At 40.5% G+C, this 23,811-nt stretch overlaps 1 protein-coding gene and 1 long non-coding RNA gene across 5 annotated transcripts in view; one reads left to right on the forward strand and one right to left on the reverse strand.

The window, feature by feature from the left end:
* Positions 1–21,991, reverse strand: part of GOLIM4 (golgi integral membrane protein 4) — an 84,295-nt gene extending 62,304 nt beyond the window's left edge. For 3 of the 4 annotated variants that reach the window (XM_080807716.1, XM_080807715.1, XM_080807714.1), the window contains exon 1: positions 21,159–21,989. In XM_080807716.1, the coding sequence (XP_080663842.1) occupies positions 21,159–21,345 (187 nt within the window). In that variant the 5' untranslated portion in view covers positions 21,346–21,989. Of the gene's footprint in view, positions 1–21,158 lie in introns of all 4 variants that reach the window. The other variant, XM_080807717.1, reaches the window with a different exon arrangement.
* Positions 21,992–22,120: 129 nt separating this feature from the next.
* Positions 22,121–23,040, forward strand: LOC308353713. The gene is made up of 2 exons (XR_013967801.1): positions 22,121–22,299; positions 22,453–23,040. It is a non-coding gene; the product is annotated as an uncharacterized lncRNA (long non-coding RNA).
* Positions 23,041–23,811: the final 771 nt, after the last annotated feature.

The raw sequence follows: 23,811 nt of genomic DNA on the forward strand, positions 1-23,811 counted from the left end.
GGATTTATTCCAGGGCTGCAAGGTTGGTTCAACATCCGCAAATCCATCAATGTGATACAATACATTAATAAAAGAAAGAGTAAGAACCATATGATACTCTCAATAGATGCTGAAAAAGCATTTGACAAAGTGCAGCATCCCTTCCTGATTAAAACTCTTCAAAGTGTAGGGATAGAAGGCACATACCTCAATATTATCAAAGCCATCTATGAAAAACCCACCGCAAATATCATTCTCAATGGAGAAAAACTGAAAGCTTTTCCGCTAAGGTCAGGAACACGGCAGGGATGTCCGTTATCACCACTGCTGTTCAACATAGTACTAGAAGTCCTAGCCTCAGCAATCAGACAACAAAAAGAAATTAAAGGCATCCAAATCGGCAAAGAAGAAGTCAAACTATCACTCTTTGCAGATGATATGATACTATATGTGGAAAACCCAAAAGGCTCCACTCCAAAACTGCTAGAACTTATACAGGAATTCAGTAAAGTGTCAGGATATAAAGTCAATGCACAGAAATCAGTCGCATTTCTTTACACTAACAACAAGACAGAAGAAAGAGAAATTGAGGAGTCAGTCCCATTTACAATCGTACCCAAAACCATAAGATACCTAGGAATAAATCTAACCAAAGAGGCAAAGAATCTATACTCAGAAAACTATAAAGTACTCATGAAAGAAATTGAGGAAGACACAAAGAAATGGAAAAATATTCCATGCTCATGGAGTGGAAGAACAAATATTGTGAAAATGTCTATTTTACCTAAAGCAATCTACACATTTAATGCAATCCCTATCAAAATCCCATCCATTTTTTTTAAAGAAATAGAACAAATAATCCTAAAATTTATATGGAACCAGAAAAGACCTCGAATAGCCAAAGGAATATTGAAAAAGAAAGCCAAAGTCGGTGGTATCACAATTCCAGACTTCAAGCTCTATTACAAAGCTGTCATCATCAAGACAGTATGGTACTGGCACAAAAACAGACATATAGACCAATGGAACAGAATAGAGAGCCTAGAAATAGACCCTCAACTCTATGGTCAACTAACCTTCGACAAAGCAGGAAAGAATATCCAATGGAAAAAAGACAGCCTCTTCAACAAATGGTGCTGGGAAAATTGGACAGCCACATGCAGAAAAATGAAATTGGACTATTTCCTTACACCACACACGAAAATAGACTCAAAGTGGATGAAGGACCTCAATGTGCGAAAGGAATCTATCAAAATCCTTGAGGAGAATGCAGGCAGCAACCTCTTTGACCTCCACCGCAGCAACTTCTTCCTAGGAACATCGCCAAAGGCAACAGAAGCAAGGGCAAAAATGAACTATTGGGATTTCATCAAGATCAAAAGCTTTTGCACAGCAAAGGAAACAGTTAACAAAACCAAAAGACAACTGACAGAATGGGAGAAGATATTTGCAAACGACATATCAGATAAAGGGCTCGTATCCAAAATCTATAAAGAGCTTATCAAACTCAATACCCAAAGAACAAATAATCCAGTCAAGAAATGGGCAGAGGACATGAACAGACATTTCTGCAAGGAAGACATCCAGATGGCCAACAGACACATGAAAAAATGCTCCACATCACTCGGCATCAGGGAAATACAAATCAAAACCACAATGAGATACCACCTCACACCAGTCAGAATGGCTAAAATTAACAAGTCAAGAAATGACAGATGCTGGCGAGGATGCGGAGAGAGGGGAACCCTCCTACACTGTTGGTGGGAATGCAAGCTGGTGCAACCACTCTGGAAAACAGTGTGGAGGTTCCTCAAAAAACTGAAAATAGAGCTACCCTACGACCCAGCAATTGCACTCCTGGGTATATATCCTAAAGATACAAACGTGGTGCTCCGAAGGGGCACGTGCACCCGAATGTTTATAGCAGCAATGTCCACAATAGCCAAACTGTGGAAAGCACCTAGATGTCCATCAACAGATGAATGGATAAAGAAGATGTGGTATATATACACAATGGAATACTATGCAGCCATCAAAAGACATGAAATCTTGCCATTTGCGACGACGTGGATGGAACTAGAGGGTATCATGCTTAGCGAAATAAGTCAATCGGAGAAATATAACTATCATATGATCTCTTTGATATGAGGAAGTGGAGATGCAAGGTGGGGGGGTTTGGGGGGAGGTAGGAAAAGAAAAAATGAAAAGATGGGATTGGGAGGGAGACAAACCATAAAAGACTCAATCTCAAGAAACAGACTGAGGGTTGCGGGGGGGAAGGGGGATGGGAGAGGGTGGTGGGGAAATGGACATTGGGGAGGGTATGTGCTATGATGAGTGCTGTGAAATGTGTAAACCAGACGATTCACAGACCTGTACCCCTGGGGATAAAAATACATTATATGTTTATTAAAATAAAAAAAAAAATAAATAAAAAAAAAAATAAAAATAAAAATTAAAAAAAAAAAAAAAGAAGTGTATGAAAAGAATTAAAATGCCCAATCCTATTCATGGGCCCATGTTCTAAATTGCTTTAGTTTTTAAACCCACATAAATTAGTATATAAAAATAATTTGATGTTTTATCATACCTGCTTTTGCTGCTAAAATCATTATATTAAATGTTGAAATGCTTTGGTAGAGAAGTTCTACTTACTCTATGTCAATGAAAGAGCAGAGTCATAAAAATCCAATAGAAAAGGCTTTAACTTTACTGGATACTTCATTTACATTCTATCTCTTGATGGCAGCACCTGTATAATCCAATTTATATCCCCCAAGAAAGCCTGTGGACAGTAGGTGCTTCAGGAAAAGTTTGCTGCTTAAAGAACATAGTTACTTACTGCATTTTTAGAATTTCTGCTAAGTGCTTATTCATTATAAACATATCCCTTTAACTAAAATTGTTATTTAATGTTACTCTTTTAAAAAGTCTACATCAAATCACTGCAAAAAGGATTCTTCAAATAAAAGCAGCTTTCTTCCTTTATCTCACTTTGTACCAATTTTGAAATTGATGGATGGGGTAGATGGAGTCATTAGTCTAAATCCATCATTCCTTACTCCGGCTTTACAGCCACACCCTCCTACGCACTTACTGCTTTCTGCCACAGGCAGAGGATTCTTTTGCCTCCCAATCCACCCACGCTGGGATTGACCATGTGACTTGTCTGGCCAATGTGAAGTAGACAAAACTGACAGCCGGCCAGTGCCTAGCCCAGGCTTTAAGAGGCATTGTATGTTAACACTCACCCTCTTGTGCTCCTGTAACGCACTGAGAAGGGAACCCCCAGGTAGATGGAATCCTTTCAGCGGGTTGTAGAAAGGAGACATTCAGAGTCTACTTGAAACAAACCAAAAACCTGTTGCCCAGGCCTAGGTTCAGGCAAGTCAGGCCCAGCCAAGCCCAGTCCCCAAAGGCCAAACCACAGCCAAATTGCAGAACTTGAACATGAGTATGTTTGTTATTATAAGACACTGAGATTTTGAAATCAATACAAAACAAAAACTAGTGTACTGACTCTCAGTATCTTTATATGGCGACTCATGTAACATTAGTTGCATTGAACCAGACCTTCTTGATTTGCCTATTCTAAACAAATAGTCATTTTTTGGGCTATCTTCCATTTCAGAAAATCAGATTTTTTTTTAAATATAGGAATTTTTTAAGAAAAAGACCATCACAGAAAGACATTTGTTCTATAACTGAAGTGTAATTTCTAGAAATAAACCATAACATATGAAATAAATTGTATTTTAAGACATCCAAGTTATAATTTTGTAACCTCAGATGTTTCTATAATTTACAAGCAGTCCTCCAAGTGAACTGAACATAAAGCACCTCCTTGAATATCTGATATACTGTAACTGGGCCTGTTTCTTATTTTGTTTTGTTTGAGCGGTTTCTGAATAGCTTCTCATCAAAACCTCACGTGTGAACTAACTCATACTGGGAGAAGCCAGTATGAATTAGCAAAGTCTTGAAAAAGTTTTTGATATGTGCAATTTTATTACTTTTGAGGACTAACACTTTTGGGGCCTTCCTGAAAGTAGGATGGAATCAATCATCTGTTACTTCTTGGGTTAAGAGGGTATATTTTCATATTCCTACAGGATTTAGAAATCTGTTGTTTTAAAAAGTGGGGTAGATTTTTGTTTACACAGGTATTTTATTAATTTTTTGTCATAATTTGAACCTAACACAAGTTCAGTTATTACACTGTAAAAGTAGTAAGATTTTCATGGATCAATTCCAAGAATGTCATTGACCTTTCTGCCACTTATATGTAATAAAGCAAAGCTATACTGTGAAAACTGTGTATTAATAGGTTGATAAGGAGGAGTCACTACAGGTAATTCTTATTTTCATTATTACTCACTTAAGCTAGCATCTCAGAATTTAAAAATCACAAAATTTTAGCTTAGACGGAATCTTAAGGCTAGTTCAATAACCCACCAGATATCTGAGTTAACTCCATACCATTCCTCCGGAATGCTTGGTTATACTCTGGACCTCTCCAGTGAAAGGCAGTGTTTCCAAAGTAGTGCGATTGCCACTGTGTTTCAGTAAATTAATTTAGTAAAAGGCAGTAACTGGGCCTGTTGTAATTTCTACTTAAAAAAAAAAAAGTTAATTACATTTAAATGACCCTTTTACACAATACAAATGGGAAAAAAAGGTACCAAATGAGCATGAATGATGGTTAACACAAGAAGCGATAAGCCAATTCATATCCAGGCAGTCCCGTGGGCAGTGTATACTTGGCGGAACAATGTACCACTGCTTGTGTCTTGAATATTAAGTTATAGTAGCTCTTACTTGGGTCATATTTTTAACTGTGTACTGATAATAGGCCAGCACTTGTAGACACAATGCATAAGAATATTAAATCAACAATAGTAGAGGGGCAGCAGTAATGATTTTACAAATACGCTCAAAATAGTCCTTAAGTGGCATATCTTACTCAAAATAGTCAGCAAGCACATCAAGAAGCTGACAGTCCTAAAAAAGGCAAAAGAACCAGAACACTCCTAGCAGCCAGAATTGATACTACCCAAATGTCCTTCAGCAGAGGAATGAATAAATTCTAATGGCATACTAATAGAAATGAACCGTCTGTAACTACATGTAACAGCTTGGAGAATCTCCCAAGCCATGTTAAATGAAAGAAGCCAGACACAAGAGTATATACTGTTTGGGGGTGCCTGGGTGGCTCAGTGTGTTGGGCCTCTGCCTTCGGCTCAGGTCATGATCTCAGGGTGGGATCGAGCCCCACATCAGGCTCTCTGCTCAGCGGGGAGCCTGCTTCCCCTTCTCCCTCTGCCTGCCTCTCTGCCTACTTGTGATCTCTCTGTCAAATAAATAAATAATATCTTTTAGAAAAAAGAGTATATATTGTTTGATTTCGTTCATGTTGCACAGTAAAAAAATAGGCAAATTAATCCGTGGTGATTATCCACAGAGGGAGGGGCAGTTGTCGACTTGAAGGGGCTCAACAAAACCACAGGCTGCTGATATTGTTATGTGTTTTGATCTGGTCACTGTGACACAAACATGTTTGTGAAAGTTTGTGAAGCTGCACGCTTACAATCTGTGCACTTTTATGTATGTAAGTTACAATTCACAGTTCAATAAAATGTAAAAAAAAAAGTGTTAGATTTGACTGAGTTATTTATATGTCCAATGTTTTATGTGCAAAGTATTTGATTCTTTCTTACCATGTTGGATATAAGAAAAGATAAACCTCTAAAAGTAATTTTGCCTACTTTTAAAGTTAAAATAGGTAACTAATTTAGACTACTTTTTAATATACATCTGTACCAAAATACAATACAATGTTATTTTAGACGTATTTAAAAAAATGCTTTCTAACACAAATAATTCAGAGAAAATGTCAGTGTCACTAACAATGAGAAAAAAATTAAAAATAGTCTATATATTAAATTAATTTAAAGTTAGCTTATTATTAAAATTGCTGAGAATATACAGAGCTAACTTTTCTTTTATATAAAATCACTTCTGGAGCACCTGGTGGCTCAGTCAGTTAAGCATTTGCCTTTGGCTCAGGTCATGATCCGGGAGTCCTGGGATTCAGTCCCATATGGACTCCTTGCTCCATGTCTGCTTCTCCCTCTGCCTCTGCCTCTCCCTCCACCCGTGCTCATGCTCTCTCTTTCTCATGCTCTCTCTCTCTCTCTAATAAAGTATTTAATTAATAAATAAATAAATAATAAAATTACTTCTGTATTATGTACCATGTAAAAATAAGGAAAAACAAATTCCCATAGGAATTTGTGAGCGAATATATTATAATGAAAAAAGGTTTTGAGAATTAGAAAAAAAAAAATGGACACTATCTTAGTAATGGAGAAAAAATATGGTTAGAGCTGTGGATATCTGCTGACAAATTCCAGACCTGCCACCAGCAAGCTACGTGAACTCTGTCAGATCAGCACTGTCCAACAGAAGCACACTGTGAATCACATTTGTGACTTTTAAATTTCTAGTAGCCACAGTTTAAAAAGAAGTATATGTGCATTGCAATATACCAATGACATCTAATGCAACACAGCATGTCACCAAAATGTAGTGCCACCAGAACAAAGCAGTGTCTTCCAGAAAAATGGTTCACAGTGCTTTAGTTTTGTGAAAATTATTTATTTATTTATTTTATTTATTTATTGAGAGAGAGAGGGAGCGCGCGTGAGCAAACATGAGCAGGGGAGGGGGACAGGCAGAGGAGAGAGAATCTCAGGCTGATTCCACACTGAGAGCAGAGCCTGACCCAGCATTTGATCTCAGGACTGAGATCATCACGATCTGAGCAGAAATCAAGAGCCAGATGCTTAACCAACTGAGTCACCCAGGCACCCCAACTATGCTCTAGTTTTAACTTCTGAACTTTTAACTTCTGAACAATTTTTAGTTAAAATTTGAAATTCAGTTCCTCAGTCATACCAGCTGCATTTTAATGCTACTGCCACCCATGACCAAGAGCTACCATGTTGGACAGCACAGGTGTCAGTCCTTCCAACTCTTGAAGTTTCACTTTCTTCCTTTCTTCCTTGATAAAAAGTTATTATATAAGATACAGAAATCCCAGGGAGAAATTCTGCCAACTGAAGCCCACATGACCCAATCAAGATGTGTGCCACTCACCATGCAGGAATGCAGACCAGTGTCAAGGAATCTTTGGACTTTTCAAATAAAGTCAGAAATCTGGATGTTTACATAAAATATCTTTCTTTTTTCATGTAGACAACTACCGTGAAATTTTTCAGAGCGCTGTGTGGGCTAAACCAAAACATATCCATATGCTACTCTTTGCAACCTGGGTTCTATAAACATTCTTTCCTGCTCTACTAATCTATGATTTATTTAGGAGTGATTTGACTTCTACATCTGGAAGCTAAAAAGCACAGCTGGAGAATCAGTTGAGTGGTGAGATTCAAAGCCCCCCTATGAAGTCAAGGTGAAGCTACAGATGCTATCAGGAGGTGACAGCCTCTGGTAAAAGTCAGCAGGATCCCAGTGTGAGCTTAAGCTCTGTCTACAGCCCAGGATTCAGAGGAGTCTAAAAAAAGAATGACTACTTATTATTATTATTATTATTATTATTATTATTAAGGTAAGGGATCCCCTAACACCCTAATTTTGGATCAAGGACAATGTACCAGAGTTGGTTGGAAAGGGTAATGAAGCAAAGTTTATCACAGTGAATATCATTCTTCTCACCCTGGGGCCCAGTCCCTATGGAACCTGCTTGGATCCTCCAGGGCATGTAGGATCCAAACCGGAAAAAGGTAAACTGGCCAGACAGAAGAAAGCTGAGTGGTGAAGCAGGAAGCAGCAGGCTGGGCAGACAGTTGTACCTTCTGTGGACAAAAAGGGAGGTAGAGGCAGGGAGTGGAGCTAGAATTTATCAGTTCAGAGGTAAGAGTGAGCCCTGGGGGTCATATCACCCCCAGGAAGGACCTGACAACCAAGAAACACACAGGCCTAGGCTCCAGGGATAGGAATGCTTGCTTATCATTCAAAGGAACCTGCAGGATATGTAATTAATCAGCACTAATGAAAGCTTTCACATATGGAGCAAAGGTATTTTTCAGAGTCCAAGTCTCCTGGGATGGAACAGACCATGGGGGAATCACATGAAGTGGGGCCATAAGTTATCAAGTAACATCTGCTACCATGACCCCATGGGCCTCCACTCAACAACATCCACCTTCTCAGAAGACCTCTGTCCCCAATTTTGTCCTCAAAAACCCTCACACACAAGCAGTTAGGGAGTTCCAGGCTTTTGAGCATTAGCTGCCCATTCTCCTGGGTGGGGCCACACCAATAAACAGCCTTTCTTCACTGCAGAAGCCCGGAGTCTGTCTGTACGGGCCTGCTGTGTATCAGGTGGACAGACTCTCATTGGTTCATTTACAGTCACAGGTGGACTCCAAGGAGACCAGCTCTCAAGTCCAGGTGAGTCACCATCTGGGAATATTCTTCACTGCTTGCCAGAATCTAAAAAGGATAAGAGTTCCCTCTCAGGAAGTGAAGTCAGAAACTCTGTTTTGTGAATATTGTTAAAACCTCATTTTATTTCCAGGGTGAGGGGACCTTGGAAACGGAGGATAACTAAGATCCCTGAGTTAGGATTCAAACAATATGAACATTAATCCCAAGTGTGTCAGTGTCATGCTGTGTGACTTCTGTTTCCTTAAATTTAAAATTGTAATGATATAGCATATTGCTTTTCTCTGTATCTTACTTCCAGGACCAAATGATATCATGAACATAAATTTGGAAGGTGTAAGTTTCTCATGTAATTACAAGGTATTTTTTATTATTTACTAAGCAATTACTAGTGGATTCTAGGAATGCAGTTTATAAAGTGCTATTTAAGTCCCTATCAGAAATCTCAAATTTGGGAGGGGTGGAGTAGGTTAGGGCTTTTAGGAAATAGCACTGAGCACTGACTACCCCATTACAAATTCAGCCACTTTCTAGAGGATTCATGGGGTAGAACCAAGGGAGGTCAAATTCCAAGATGGACTTAAAAAGACCTCAGAAGAAGGAATTTGCCCTAAGCCATAACCTTTTTTTAGGTCACTGATGCTTTGAGAATCTGATAAAAGCTATGGGTTCCGTCTTGGAAAAAGGCACATATATGGAAATGACATATATTTTCGGGAAGTTCATGGACCCCCATGGATCTCAAATAGAAAATGCCATCCTTAAAGAAGAGAGGGTCACAGATGAGACACACAATATGGCCTTAGGAATGAGTTGTTGCTGGGTAGGAGGCAGTTTTGAGAACAGCTGGAGGTCTATAATAAAACAAAGTAGTCTTTCTTTAAAGACTCAGCCTCTACTCAAAGTACTGCTACCACGGGACCCTCAGATGAAGACTTCTTGGGGTCTAAAGGAGTCTTATAATCACTCACAAAAGCATCATTCTAGCTAACTGGGTTAGGAGCTATTGCTTCCTTAGACAGTTTAACAACACAGTACATCCTCTACCTTAATCCAAATGAATAATAATCAACCAAGAGAGCAAAAGATATATGAGGAAAAAAACTATGCAACCTATTAAGTCTCCCTAAGAACCACACTGCACATGATAACATTACACTGTAGAACACGTAGATAATTGTTTTTTATATTTCAGTTTTTGGGACATAGAACAAAGACTAATGAGGACAGATGGAAGAAAGGCAGGTAGGAACAAGGCCCCTCCCAGCCCCACCTCAACTCTAAGAGGAAACCATGCTTAAAAGGATTTTACATGTAATGTTAGAAGAAGAAATCCACCCTTTCCCATGTGACAGATAAATGATAAAAACCTCATTGGTAACAGGCTCCTCGAGGGTTAATCAGATTAAAACAGCCCGACAACAAGCCTATAAAAGCCCCAAGACTGGGATACCTAGGTGGTTCAGTTAAACGTCTGCCTTTGGCACAGGTCATGATCCCAGAATCCTGGGATCCAGCCCAGCATCAGGCTCCCTGTTCAGTGGAAAGCCTGCTTCTCCCTCTCTCCCTCTGCCCCTGCTTGTGTTCTCTCACTCATTCTCTTTCAATAAATAAAATCTTAAAAACAACAACAACAAAACCTCCTAGACTTAGAAACTCCAGTGGCAACCCTCTTGGGTTCCTTCCCTTTTCGGGAGCATTATACTATCATTCAATAAACTTAGCTTTGCTGCCCACCAATCTGTCTGGTCTACCTCCTCATTCCTCAAAGTGGCATGACCAAGAACCGTGGGCACTAAAGGAAACGAAATCCTGTAAAAAGACGACGTTTCAAAAGGACTTAATGGTATCCATGTGAATATCACAGAGGAAAAGATGTCCACAGCAACCCAGAGTATCAGTGAGTATCATGGCAGCAATCTGGCACCCACACAGGTAGCAGAGGAGCAGAAGAGAATCACCCTCCTTCACAAGAAGGAAGCAATTCACAGAATTTCACAGAAATTCAACAGCAACTTTTCACTGACAAGGAGAGAACTTGCCTTGATTCTTGAGTGGAATATGGCCTCAAACACATTTTGACAAGATATTCTCTATCCACTTCCCAATCCTATCTCTTCTGGAAATTCACTTAGGAAGGTATAACAGAAGTCAAATGGAAAACAGAAATATTTGGGGCGTCTGGCTGGCTCGGTTGCTTAATTGTCTGACTCTTGATCACAGCTCAGGTCTTGATCTCAGGGTTGTGAGAAATATTGATCTCATATTTCTAATTACTAAAATATGTTAAGAAGGGTGAGGTCATACTATGAATTTGGAATAATTATTGTTTAGAAAACATTTAATGACTTTTTCATAATATTCTCTTATAATCTATTTTTATTAATATCATGAAAGTGTACTCTTTCATGGCAATGTTTTAAACTTGATTTTCAAAGAGACCAATGAACAAGTTGAAATCACCAGGGATGCAATTAATGTTCTTTCTTTAAATCAAAGATATTATCTTTCTAAGACAGTAAAACGCATTCCCCTCAAAATTTATCTTGTGACCATCAAATAAGATGTTCACCAAGGATTGCAGTCTGTAAAATCAGAAGGAAGAATCAGAAGTAAAAATATTATATGAACAAACACTGTGCACTGCATTCCTATGTATTTGCCAAAGAAATACAGTCAACTGTATGAGTAAGAACTTTTCATATATTGCCAATGGATTTTGAAACTCCTCAAGGATATATGCTTTCTGCTGTGGGATTTCCTTTGGCAGCTTACTAGTTGGGTTTATATTTCAGAGAATTACCTGAAACTCTTAATTTCAATCCTTAGAGATCAAATGGTTTAAATACCAGATAATTTCTCTCTAAAGTGCCATGATTTCAAATGCCATTTCTTGCTAATATACCTCAAATGGAATAATAAATCACATTAAAATACGTAGTAACGCATTTTAACAAAAGTATTATGTTGGATCATCCAAGAAAATAATTCAGAACAGTGCCTGCTACAGAGCAAGTGCTCAATGAATGTTAGTTTATGACGACCTTGGTAATGATACTGCCAACAATGACAGTAATGACATTATTACCTACCACTTTGTGGTAGGCAGCTACTAAGATGACCCCAATGCCCCCACCTTCTGTTATTCATGCTCTCATAAACCCCTTCCCTTGAGGATCGATTGAACTTAGTGATTCAATTCTAATGAACACAACATGGCAGAAGTGATGGGGTATCACTTTCAAAACTGAGGTTATTAAAATACTTTCACTTTCATCTTAGGTTCTTGCACACTCTCTCTTTAGCTCTCCCTTGGATCTCTTGCCCTGAGGGAAGCCAGCTATCATTTTTTAAGTTCCATGGTAGAACTGTAGAAAATCCTAGGGAAAGGCCCAGATGAGTGAGATTAAAAGCGGATCTTCTGAGGCTGCCAACAAGCACATCAGTGAATTCTGAAGCAGATCATTCAATCCCAGGCAAGTTTTCAGATTAATACTACCCTGTTCAGCAGCCTGACTGCAACATCATGAAAGATGTTGAAAAAAAAATCACCCAGCTAAGCCCAGATTCCTTTCCCATAGTGACTGTAAGATAACATTTGTTGTTTGGGGATAATTTGCTAGGCAATAGGATAACCAATACAGATTTTGGAGTAGGGTGCTGCCATCTCAAAAATCTGAAAGGTGAAGAGCTTTGGAACTGGGTAATGGGCCTTCAGAAGAGTGTGAGTCAGGGCACCTGGGTGCCTCAGTTGTTAAGCATCTGCCTTCTGCATAGGTCATGATCCCAGGGTCCTGGGATCAAGCCCTACATCAGGCTCCCTGCTCTGCGAGCCTGCTTCTCCCTCTCTCTCTGCCTGCTGCTCCTCCTGCTGTGCTCTCTGTCAAATAAATAAATAATATCTTAAAAAGAAGAAGAAGAAGAAGAAGAGTGAGTCAATGTGCAAAGTGCCTGAACCATATTGTTCACAGAATTTTGGACTTTGAAGAGATCGCTAGGAGGGGCATAACTAAAAATGAGGAAATTTTTTTTGGAAACTGGAAATTATGTAGTGGCAAAAGGTTTAACAATACCCACATTTATGTAGAGTTACATGACCTGCAGTCACTTGCAGTTACATGAGAAGTTAAAAAAAAAAAAAAAAAAGTGCTGAATGAACTGGGTAATTTAGTTGAGATCTTCCAGCAAAGTGCTAAAGATGCTACCTGGTTTCTTCCTGCTGATTATAGTAAACTGTGAGAAGATAAACTGAGGGAAGGACTGCTAAACAAAAAAGAGGAAGGACTTGATAGTTTTGAAAATTCTCAGCATCTCTAGACAGCAAACAATGCTAAGTTAGGAAACAGCTTCCATGCAAAGATCAATTCCAGAAAATTACCAGAGAGTGCACAGTCTAAAGATGAGAGAAAAGATGTTGTTCAGAAATCCTTGTTAAGGCCTTAGAAATGTTGCCCACCCATCCCCTTTTATTGAGAGAGAGAGAGAGAGAGAGAACACACACATGTGCAAGCAGGGTTGGGAGGAGGGACAAAGGGAGAGAGAGAATTCCAAGCAGACTCCACAACCAGCAGGGAGCCTGCTCCCTGATCCCTCAGTACCCTGAGATTATGACCTGCATTGAAATTAAGAGTCAGAGGTATAACCAACTGACCCACCCAGGGGTCCCAAAAATAGGGCCTCTTAAAGAGCTATTCAGTCAGACCATAGGTCTCCTAAAAGCATAAGGGTATGACACTGAGATCCTATTAAAAGGCTTTTGGAAAGTGAAAGGTCACTGCCTATCCCTTATCTCAGCAGAAGCCCCAGTCAGAGAAGAAATTTATCTCCAAGAAATATGTGGGTGTGCTTTTTGTCTAATAGAGTAAATCTCCAAGTTTCTCAGGAGACTGACAAAAGTTTTGAGAGGATTTTATTATCATAAACCCTGCCAGTTTAGAATGAAAGGACCAGAGACTGTAATAAATGAAAAAAGGCCATATATTCCCCCTAATTCTATTGTCAGGTAGCAGGCTGAGAATATTCGGCTGCAAAACACATGCTACCTTTCATGAAAAAAAGAAAAATGACTCAGAGAGTGGAGCCAATAGCCCAAAGAGTAGGATCAAGAGCCACGGAGAATTATCCCCAGGTCTGGAAACCTAGTCAAGGAATTTCTGCCTAGCTGGATTTCAGAATTGCTATGGACCGGTGACTCCTACATACTATGCATCTTACCCTTTTTGAACAAGAATATGTAGGTATCTTATGTCTGCTTCACTGCTGTACGTTGGTTGTTTTGAGGTCAGTATCTTGACTCTAGTTTCACAGATGACAAGGAACTATACTTGAGGAACTACACCCAAGGAGCCTCACCCACACTCAGATCAAACTCAGATGACTTCTGGATTTAGAGCTGATGCTCACCTACATAGTGAAGATAAGCTATTTTTCATCCTCTCATGAAAGTTATGCTTGACATCAGTGCAAATTAACATGTTTTATAGCATCAAACCTTTAAAAAAGGATATGAAATCCTTTTAAAAATCAATGTGTGTTAATAGGTTGAGAGATTATAGATTAAATCTCACTAATGTAAAACTTAATAAACTATCCTACACTAGCCAAGTTAAGTAAATAAGTTATTAACAGCTGCCCAATTTTAATCTGCTCACAGTATCTACTATACAGCATCATTGCTATTATTGAGCTCATACAAGCAATGTCAAAGCTCTCTTAAAATATCCTGATTTGCAGAATTTTTGTTGTTGTTTATAACAAAAATTCCACTTAAAGAAGGGGTTTAAGTGATATGTGAAATGGGAAATGTTCGACTCTTCTAAAATGATTATATATTTTTCTTAAACGCACTCTCAACAGAAAGGAAACTGTCATTCAAATGTGATACCTTATCTTTCAGAATGACAGCCCATCTTTTACTTTTCTATTCACAATCTATCATAGCGTGACATTTTATATATGAAAAAATAGTTAAGGCAATATTTTTTAAAATGTCATACTATTTTAAAGAGCAATTTATTTCATGCCTACATCCCTCCAGGCTAAAGCCTATTTAGTGAGGTTTATTAGTGAAGGGCAATGACTGGCATGTCCCCTGAATAAGCACTCACTGGCCAATAAAAACAAGAACACAAATATGCCATTCAGAAATACAAAGCATTGTTTAAAAATAGCAATAGTTTCTGCTGGAACTGAGAAGAGGGTGCTGATCTCCAGGGACAGCAGAGCACAGTAGAGGAATGCTATGTTATATTGGAAGTCAGGATATGTGGACTTGAGATACATGATAAATGATTCCACTTCAGGATTGTTTCTTTAACTGTAAAATTCATTGTCTGTAGCAGATTCAATTAGTTAATGCATTCATGAACTACAGACATGCAGGTACTCACACATGAACTGTACAGGTACTACAAGTTGCCAAATTTCATTTTTTTCCCTAAAATAAACTTCTAAAAAACCCCTGTACACTACTACCTTGTAAATGGAAAATGTGATTTACATGGTATTCATGGATATAGCGACTGTTAATTTTAAATGCAATGAACGACAAACAATTATTAAATTCTAACTGTCAAATTGTTGGCTGCCCTTATTCAGTTCTCTGAGAGAAACAAATGAGTAACTATAGCTAAGAGAGAGATTCTAATATCAAACTGAGAGTTTCTACTTGTCAAGAAAACTCTGAAAGGGAATTCAAAAGGGCTTAAGGTTTTTATTAGATATGATACAATGTTATTTAATGCAGCATCTACATACCACCTAAAATCAACTCCGTATCAACCAAAAGTACCTTTTATAACAGCAGCAAATGTCCTACACACTGGAAATGCCTCATCAAATAATCACGCTGTTACTTCTGATTCTAAATTTTATCTTGACCCTTCATGCGACCCACCTAACCTACTTTCTCAGAACCATCAATATCGTCATGAGACACACTAAAATAATTTTGAGGGCAATGGAGTACTGTGGAAAGAACACAGCTGGGAAGTTACTTTAGGGTTCTAAGCTCAGTTTCATTAGATCTGACCTTGACACTGGCAAGTTAATTAACCCCTCTGAGCCTCAGATCTTTCACTCACATTAACAAGCTTATGTCACTGTTAGAAGAAAAAAATGCACGTAACGTGCTTAACAGGGCCCCTGAACCTGGCAGACATTCAACAAATGTTATGTATTTAAAATAATTTAATTTCTTCAAATAAATTTTCAAAATTCTATCAAAACACATTCACTTTAAATAACAGTGGCTTGAAAGGAAAAACAGCTTGCCACTATTCTCTTATAATAAAGTTGTATTATATATAACTTTTACTTCCAAAGCTAAAAACTCCACAAAGCACTGACTGGCAAAAGTAGCAAAAACATTTTGTCCTCAATGACAAAATAAAAACACTTATTTGTCAAAATGAAAAACAGCAACTCTTAGTTGATACCACCTAAGTGTATGCAGGTCTTTTCTTTCTTTAAAAAAAAAAGAAAGGAAGAAAGAAAAGAAAGAAAGAAAAGAAAGGGTCAATACAGTAGAAAAGACAAAGGGAGAATGTCTTAAAAAAAGTTTCAGCGAAGTTAGGGACTTAGCTCTGAAAAGAGCCACATTTAGGCCACAACTAATAACACTAGTACCTACTAGATGCAGTAAACAGTGAGCAAAATAAAAAGCAGCCCAATGCTAACCCAGAAGTCCTGGTCACTTAATAAATGCAGTAGTAATGTGTTCCAGAATCCATGCTCGTCATTTTGGGTGTATTATTTACAATCTACACAAGTGCGCAAAATAGACATTGTTATCCCCAGTTCAACATAAAGAAACTCAAGTCCGGAGGTATTACTTGCCTGTTCAAGGTCTCTACCCGTGAACACCAGAGCTGTATTCAAACAGTACTTGATGCCAAAACCAATCTCCCTTCGCTAGTCCGTTTCTCTTTTTTGAGACATACACATGTGAGCAAGAATATTCCTCAATGCTTTGAAAAGTCATAAATGGTAGCAGTCCCCTGTTCCTCTCTTCCCTCTTTTAGTTTCTCTCCAATCTGTTGTATATCAGTTCTCCAACTCCAAGTCACCCATTCCTTAAGTCCCTGAAACCTGTCCGGTGCCCCAGCCCTATAAGAAACTCTCCTTAGAAAGGCAGAAGAGAACAAAGTCAAAGTAAAGCTTCCAATTTATCCGGGACTTAAACCAAAGGCTCACAAATAATGAGAAATTCTCTTATGTGGTCAACCAATATGGGCACATTCCAATTTACTGGAATGACTAAGGCAGACACAATATGTAGAATCATACAAATCTGTGCAAATCATATATATTTAATAATAATAATAATATATTTATATATTTATGCTTAATTAAGTCAGATTTTCACAAAGTACCTAGAAGCTTTCATCTTTTATTCAAGGAATGCGTTTTAGGGCAAGGGATTTACATACAAATAAAACTAAGGAACCTAAATTCTGTTGTTTTTTAAATGAAAATGTTCATCTAATGAACCGTATCTCATTGATGTCTATAAGGCCTAATTTTGCACATGAAAATGAGAATACCTAACCACATACAGCCCATGCCCATGGATCTAAAATCACTGAGTTCTGTGAACCACTTTGTTGTACAGTCCAAAATGTAAGCCTTATACTTCTAAGCACTGTATGCCAGCTAACATGATTGATCCTCATGACAACCTATTATAAGCATTATTATTCTGATTATAACCTACAATAAAAGTGGGTCAGAGAGAAGTGACTTGCCCAAGATCATACAGCTGGTTAAAAAAAAAAAAAAAAAGACAGAAAGCTTTGAATCCTAAGTGCTCTGACTCCTTCAGCCTGTATCCACCACATTTTCCCGCCCACTGTATGAAGCACATTCATAAGCGGACAGAAAACACCACAGAGGTATAGACCTACTCTCTACTGAGCACTGACTATGTGCCAGGCACCAGGTGCTGGAGATGAAAGAAATGAGGGGCTATTCTCCCCTACTTTTAAAAAATTTAAATAGTTCCATCTTTATTCCAGATCCTGTTACACAAGGTTATTGCCTACCACTAAGAGATACGCCCTCTTCTTATCTGGTATGACAAAGAGAGTTAATCAGTAATCCTACTTTAATTTTTAAAGTTTAAATTGTCAGTGAAGGTCCCTTCTCCAGAGGAAAGTATCTGGATTTATGTCCATTTACCTGTTTCCTTTGATGTCCAATCAGGTAAAATAAAAGGAGGTAGCTAATCATAAAAACAAATTTTGTCAATTTTAAAACTTTTACCCATGATAAACGTGGGAAGAGAAAGCTGTGAAACACCTTACCTCACACAGGGACCATGATGATAATAACAGATCATCTTTAAGGAACAGTCCCTACTATGTGCCAGGGATGTGCTAGGAGCTTCTACGCATTCATTATTTTATCCTCACGTTATCCCTGTGAAATAGATCATTCTAATCTCCATTGTATAAAGAAGAAAAATGAGGGCCAAGTTCACACAGAAAGTTGCAGGGCTAGAATTTGAATCACATGCTGGGGGAAAAGCAACAACAAAACCCTCAGATGTCTTTGCGGCCAAGTAAAGTAAACGTGTCAAGTGGCTCAGTTTTAAGATTACAGGGTTGTACTTTTCAACCTTGGCTGCATGTTGTAATCACCCGGGAAGGGCACCATGTGGGTTTTACCGCCACAGATGGTGACTGATTTGGTTTGGGAGCTGCCCACTGATTCTAATGGGCAGTGGAAGCTAAAAACCACTGTGTATAGACACAAGGAGTGGGGTATGGCCCACCCGAAAGCAGTTTTAAAAAAATTTAAGAGATTAAGTAAACACTGTGCTGGTCAAAGATTGTAACTACTGCCTTTGCCACCAATATATAACCTCTGCCCCACTGCTCAGTATAATCTCCATGTGGCAGAAGTGGGAGATAGAGAAGTAAATAGATAAATTGCCGGGCAGACATAGAAATTTGTTTTTCCTGGAAAAGGGGCTGTTTAGTCTTGGAACTTTCCCCTCACCATCTTCTATTTATGGCATGGGTCTACTACAAAAGGCACTTGGAGTTAGACATAACCTACTTTCAAAATAATCTCTGGAGTACAACCTATCCTTAAACTGAAGATGACCTAAAAATGCTCACTTAACAAATGTATACCTTCAGATTACAGGGCCAAACTACTTAAACATTTCAAGAGTCACATAATTTTTTTTTCTAAAGAAGGCCACTCATAATTAACTCTGATCTTAATCCAAGCCAGGTCAAGAGATCTCACTTAACTAAACAAGTCCTAAGAATGGAGAGCCTAATGCCTTCAAAACAAATCTATGCAGGTGGTACAACACAGCGCTGCTGAGTAAAATGTCATTTGTCATTGGGAAAGGGAAGCAAAAGCGGCATACCGTCAGAAAAATCCTCATTAAATGGCATGCAGATGTGAAATCCAAAATAAATGCTACAGAATTCAATCGTCCATACATTAAAAAATAAGAAGAAACTGCAGCCTGCTTAGGAAATAATTCTTCATGCATAACCATGTTATAATTGTTGCAGCACCACAACTCAAGAGGAAATGGCAAAATACTTTAAGAAACAGACTTTAAGGCCACTTGAACTAGCTACATTTTTTCATCTCCTGCAACAAAACAAATGTTGAAGATTTTAATGGCCTCATATTATGACTTACCACCACTCTCCCCCCTCCCCCATCACCACCAAAAGAAGGCAAATCAAAGGAGAAAAGAAATTGAGATTGATTTTCAAAATGAAATACCACAAATACTGGAACACTGAAAAAAAATTTAATTTAATTTAAAGGAAAGAAAGAAAGAAAGACGGCAAATACAGGCCATGACTCAGAAGTCAGGGCCTCAGTCAAACAGTTCCAGCATTGGCTGCGGAGGCAGAAGCTCCACTTGGGCAAAATATTTTGTTGTTACTTTGTTTTGTTTTGTTTCAAAAAGCAGAGACAGGAAAGGGAAACCTGAGAAAGCAGACAATAGCCTGCAGGATTTATTTTCTCACCACAGTTCAGGATAACAGCTCATTTGTTAACTGAATAAATATATATTGATTCCCTCGTGAGTGTCAGGCACTGTGCAGTGCTGAGGATGTATTGGTGAACTTGACGGTGTCTGTTTGCATGGGTCCCCTAAACTAAGACACTAAGGCACCAACCTCACAAAATCTACCATACATGCCCCTTCCACCCACATGTGTGAAAATCCAGTCCTGCCCTTGCCCTATTAGATGACAAAATTTTCCCTTTGTCTAATTGTACTAACTTCATAGGGAAACCACTAATGCCTTCTACGGAAATAGTTAAATACATAAATATCCAGAATTTGAATAACAATGATAAGCCATGGGTAAATTTCAACAAGTTTAAAGAAAAATGTTCTTAACCCAGGTCTGTCTCAAAACAGGTTTTCCTTTAGAACTAAACCCAGTTCACATATTTTCACTGCCTGTGGCTATGCAGCTTCAGTAAGCTAAAAATACTTCCCTTTCTTCTAAGTTGGGAAGAGAAAATAAGACCAAGCAATCAGCGGCATGTCATTTTCTCTCATTTTTTTTTTTACTAGAAAACACTCAAAATAGCTGAAGCAACGAAAAGGCATCTGTTTTCTATTTGTATACACATACACTGACACAAACATCCATCCAGCTTGTATCTTCCCAGTAATATGAAATAAGCTATATTTGCATTATCAGCAAAGACTGTCAACATTTCACTACTCACAGCTTTCTAGTATTATTTTTTTTATTTTTGGTTGGGGGGAGGACTGCATGAGTGTTAAAAACTAGACACAAGTAAAAGCTTTCAAAAAATATGTATAGGGTGACTATGCTCTTAAGACCACATGGTGCTTACTTTGCAGTCATGCATCATTTATGTTTCTGAAATTTACATTAAACGAGATTCTAAAATAGAAGGATAGGAACTTTAAATCTTTCTGCAGGTCTGGCTCAGGTTGTGTTCACTGTATCTAATAGAATGAAAAACTGTGTTTCTTCTCTTGGACTTCTCAAGGCTGACTGTAAAATACACAACACACATACACTCCCACCTCTATGACAAACTAAAAGTTACTCAGGAAGACAAACTTTTTTTTACCCCCCAAAACATACCAGCAGGATAGTGAACAGTAGCACTGTGGACTTTTCCAACACTCCCAACATCGTTAAAGTCACCCTATTAAGTTAACAGAAACTAATGGGCCATTAGTTTGGGCAGCTAGGTCACAGCTAAATTTCTCTTGGGGGAAAAAAAACCTCAGCACGGTCTGAGAAATCACTGCCAAACTCTCCATTTCTTATGTTACTGACAAAGTCAACTGCACAGCGAATACACAGCAACCGAGACCATGCCCCTCCAAGACGGGTTGGCAGAAACCGAGGAAGGGCTACTGGTCGGCCTGCGCAGACTACAGCTGGGCCACTGACAAGCGCTGGGGTAAAAGGCTCAGTGGGCGCCGGCCCATCCAACGCCCCGCGGGACCCGCGGCTGATGCCACCAATTTCAAACGTAACCGTCATAGAAGTGGGAGGTGGAGATGTCATCTCCCTTGACACTTCGGGGACCCGGCGGCCCAGCAGGGCTCGCCTCTGATGTCCGTGACGGTCAGAGGTGGCACCCGCAGCGCTAACGTTTCACCAAAGCCGCTTTTCCAGTCGGGGCGGGAGGCGCGGGGCGAAGTTGGCCACCGGCCGCGCGCGTCCCGTTAACCGTACCTTGTAACTGGGCGGAAAGGGACTCCTGGTGCTGCTGGTACTTGAGCGCCACCGCCTCGGCTTTCCGCAGCTGCGTTTGCAGCTCGTAGTAGAGCATCGCGCCGTAGAGAAAGCCGAACACCACGGTCAGCAGCAGCAGCGTCTGGAAAATCCGCTTTTGCTTTCGGGAGCACATCCCGTTTCCCATAGTCCCGCCTGGACCCCGCGCCGCGGCCGGCCCCGCCGCCGCCGTCCCTTCCTCCCCTCCGCCGGAGCGAGCGCCTCAGCAGCGGCCGCCGCAAGAGGTGGCCGGACGCAGCATGAGGAGGAGACGCGAGACACAAAAGCGGGGCCCGAGGGGAAGTGGCGCCCGCTCAGCCCCCGCGCGCCGCGGGGCGCGCAGCCATCGACGCCGCCTGGGCAGTGGCCGCCAAACTTTTGCGAGGCTGGCTCTCCGCGAGTGCCCGGGCCCGGGAGGGGGCCCTCCGCATACTTCCGAGCGGGCTGTGCCCGCGCCGGTCCCCAGACGTCGTCTGCCTTTTTTCCTCCTCCCCACTTTTTGGCTCGGCTGCCCCCGGCGGCGCTCGGAGTCCCGCCCCGGCCGCTCCCCGCCCCCTCGCGGCGGCTCCCACTGCGCGACTTTGTTGCCACCAAAAGGAGGGGGTGCGCGCCCAACAAAGAGCCCCGACTCCAGGCGGCGTCTCCGCGCGCGGCCGGCCGGGGTAGTGGATGGGCGGGGCCCGGCGGGCCCGGCAGGGTGTGGGGGACGGCGGGCCGGTGTCACTGACGGGGCTGCCGAACCTTGGCCGCCGCCGCCTCCCACCCAACTTACGTGTCACCCACGGCCCCGCTATTCTGGCCAACGGGATTCCGGGAGGAAGTCCCACTCGGGCTCCCCGCTCATTGGGCCCGTCAGAGCCGCCGCTCCCTCCCTTCGGGGAGGCAGTGCGGGGCTCGATTGGACGCCCGCTTTGTCCGTCCGACCCCGGGGCCGCGCCTTCCCTCCCACCGCGAGGGCCCGCGAGGGGCTCCGTGGGCAGCGCGGCCGCCTGGCGCCGGGGTGCGCCCACGTGGAGCGCGGGTGGGTGGGGAGAGCCCGCCGAGCATGGGGCGGGGAGGTTGGGGTGCCCGGACGACGTGTCCCGGCTTGCGGCTGGGCGAGGTATGGTGCGCACGTGTGTGAGAGTGCAAGTGAATGTGTGTGATCCAGCCCTCGGAATGCACGTGGGGAGAGAGCACGGTGTATGTAAGTGGGAGAGAGTGGGTGGAAGCCGCTGCTTAGACTCTACCGAATACCCTTTCTTTCTTTCCCCAGCCAGTGGGCAGGTGCAGCAGACACACGGGATGGCTCTACCGTCAGCATAATGTGCGTAGCCGAACCGGAGATGTCTTGGCAGCGGACTCTTGCCCCATCCGCGTGCTAGCATGAATGCCTGTGTGCTCACGGATGGCAGGACACGAGTCGGGAGACTCGGGCACGCTAACACGATAGACTTACTGTTCAACTGTCCATGTGGGTTGGGGAAATCAGCTTGCCTTTGGCAGAGGGGAAATAAATGATCTCATATTCTTCCCCGGGCTCCAAACTGAATAATTTGAAAACAAATCTCAGAGCCTGAAATAAGTACGCATACATTTTGTCATATGTATTTGCTTGATTGGTTGAAAAAGTACATCAGTTACATTGCTAAATTACATTTTGAAGGCTAACAAAGGTTCCTTATGTAAAACAAAGTAAAACGTAATAATCACAAACCTCTCCAAAGAAAATCAAATTCAAAGAAAACAGTGCTTTTGTTCTTTTTATGTACTTGAGGAGGGAAAATTCAGGTTAGGCATGAATGATAATTTTGTTTCTGCTCTTGACCTAACTTCTAAGAAAGTAAATTATTTCTCAAATGCCTCAGAAGTGTCATGGAATTTATTTTATGCTGCATAGTTTTTATGATACTCTAACCAGACTTTAGTTATCACTACCAGTAATAGACAATGAGTGCTCAAAATGAGGGTAGATCTGCGTAGCCACATTAAGCATAAAGATGGTCGGTCCCTGGTGCAGAACTTTTTAAGGTAGGCTCTGAAATGCTAAAACCATAAAATAACCCTCATTACAACCTAGCTAGCCTAATGACATATCACCATGAAACCTAAGTTTGCCAGGCATCTGCTTTTCCCTAATAAATAATAAGTTATAACAGCAATTATATTGTTCAAAATGCTTTCATTTACAATTAACACTGTCTCACTTATCACACCCAGATTAAGTATCAGCCTCACAGTTTGGAAACAAAACCAAAGTTTATTGAAGGGACTGTGATAGCTCTAGGACCCAAAACATGCAGAAAGGTAGGAGTTCAGCAGAAGGAGATCTAGGTTAGAATCATGCTGTTGTTCTCCTGTGGAAGCCAAGTTCTCATTCTTTTTAAACAAATGATATTAATAAACTGTGTCTGGTCCGTTAAAATGAAAACCTGGTTTAAAAATAAAATTATTTAAGGAAGTTTTAAAATTTTGTTCTGTTGTACAGATACTACATATTCTTACTTGTTATTCAATCTACCACTGTTTAAATTTCCCTCTTTCAATTTTACTCTTAAAAATTGAGATTGGATAATTCCTGCCACCTTGTTAAAATTCCTTATGAAAAGTCCTTAACATTATCAGAGTACAATTT

The sequence above is a fragment of the Martes martes genome (genome assembly GCF_963455335.1).
Source record: "Martes martes genome assembly, chromosome: 1".
Classification (NCBI taxonomy): Eukaryota; Metazoa; Chordata; class Mammalia; order Carnivora; family Mustelidae; genus Martes; species Martes martes.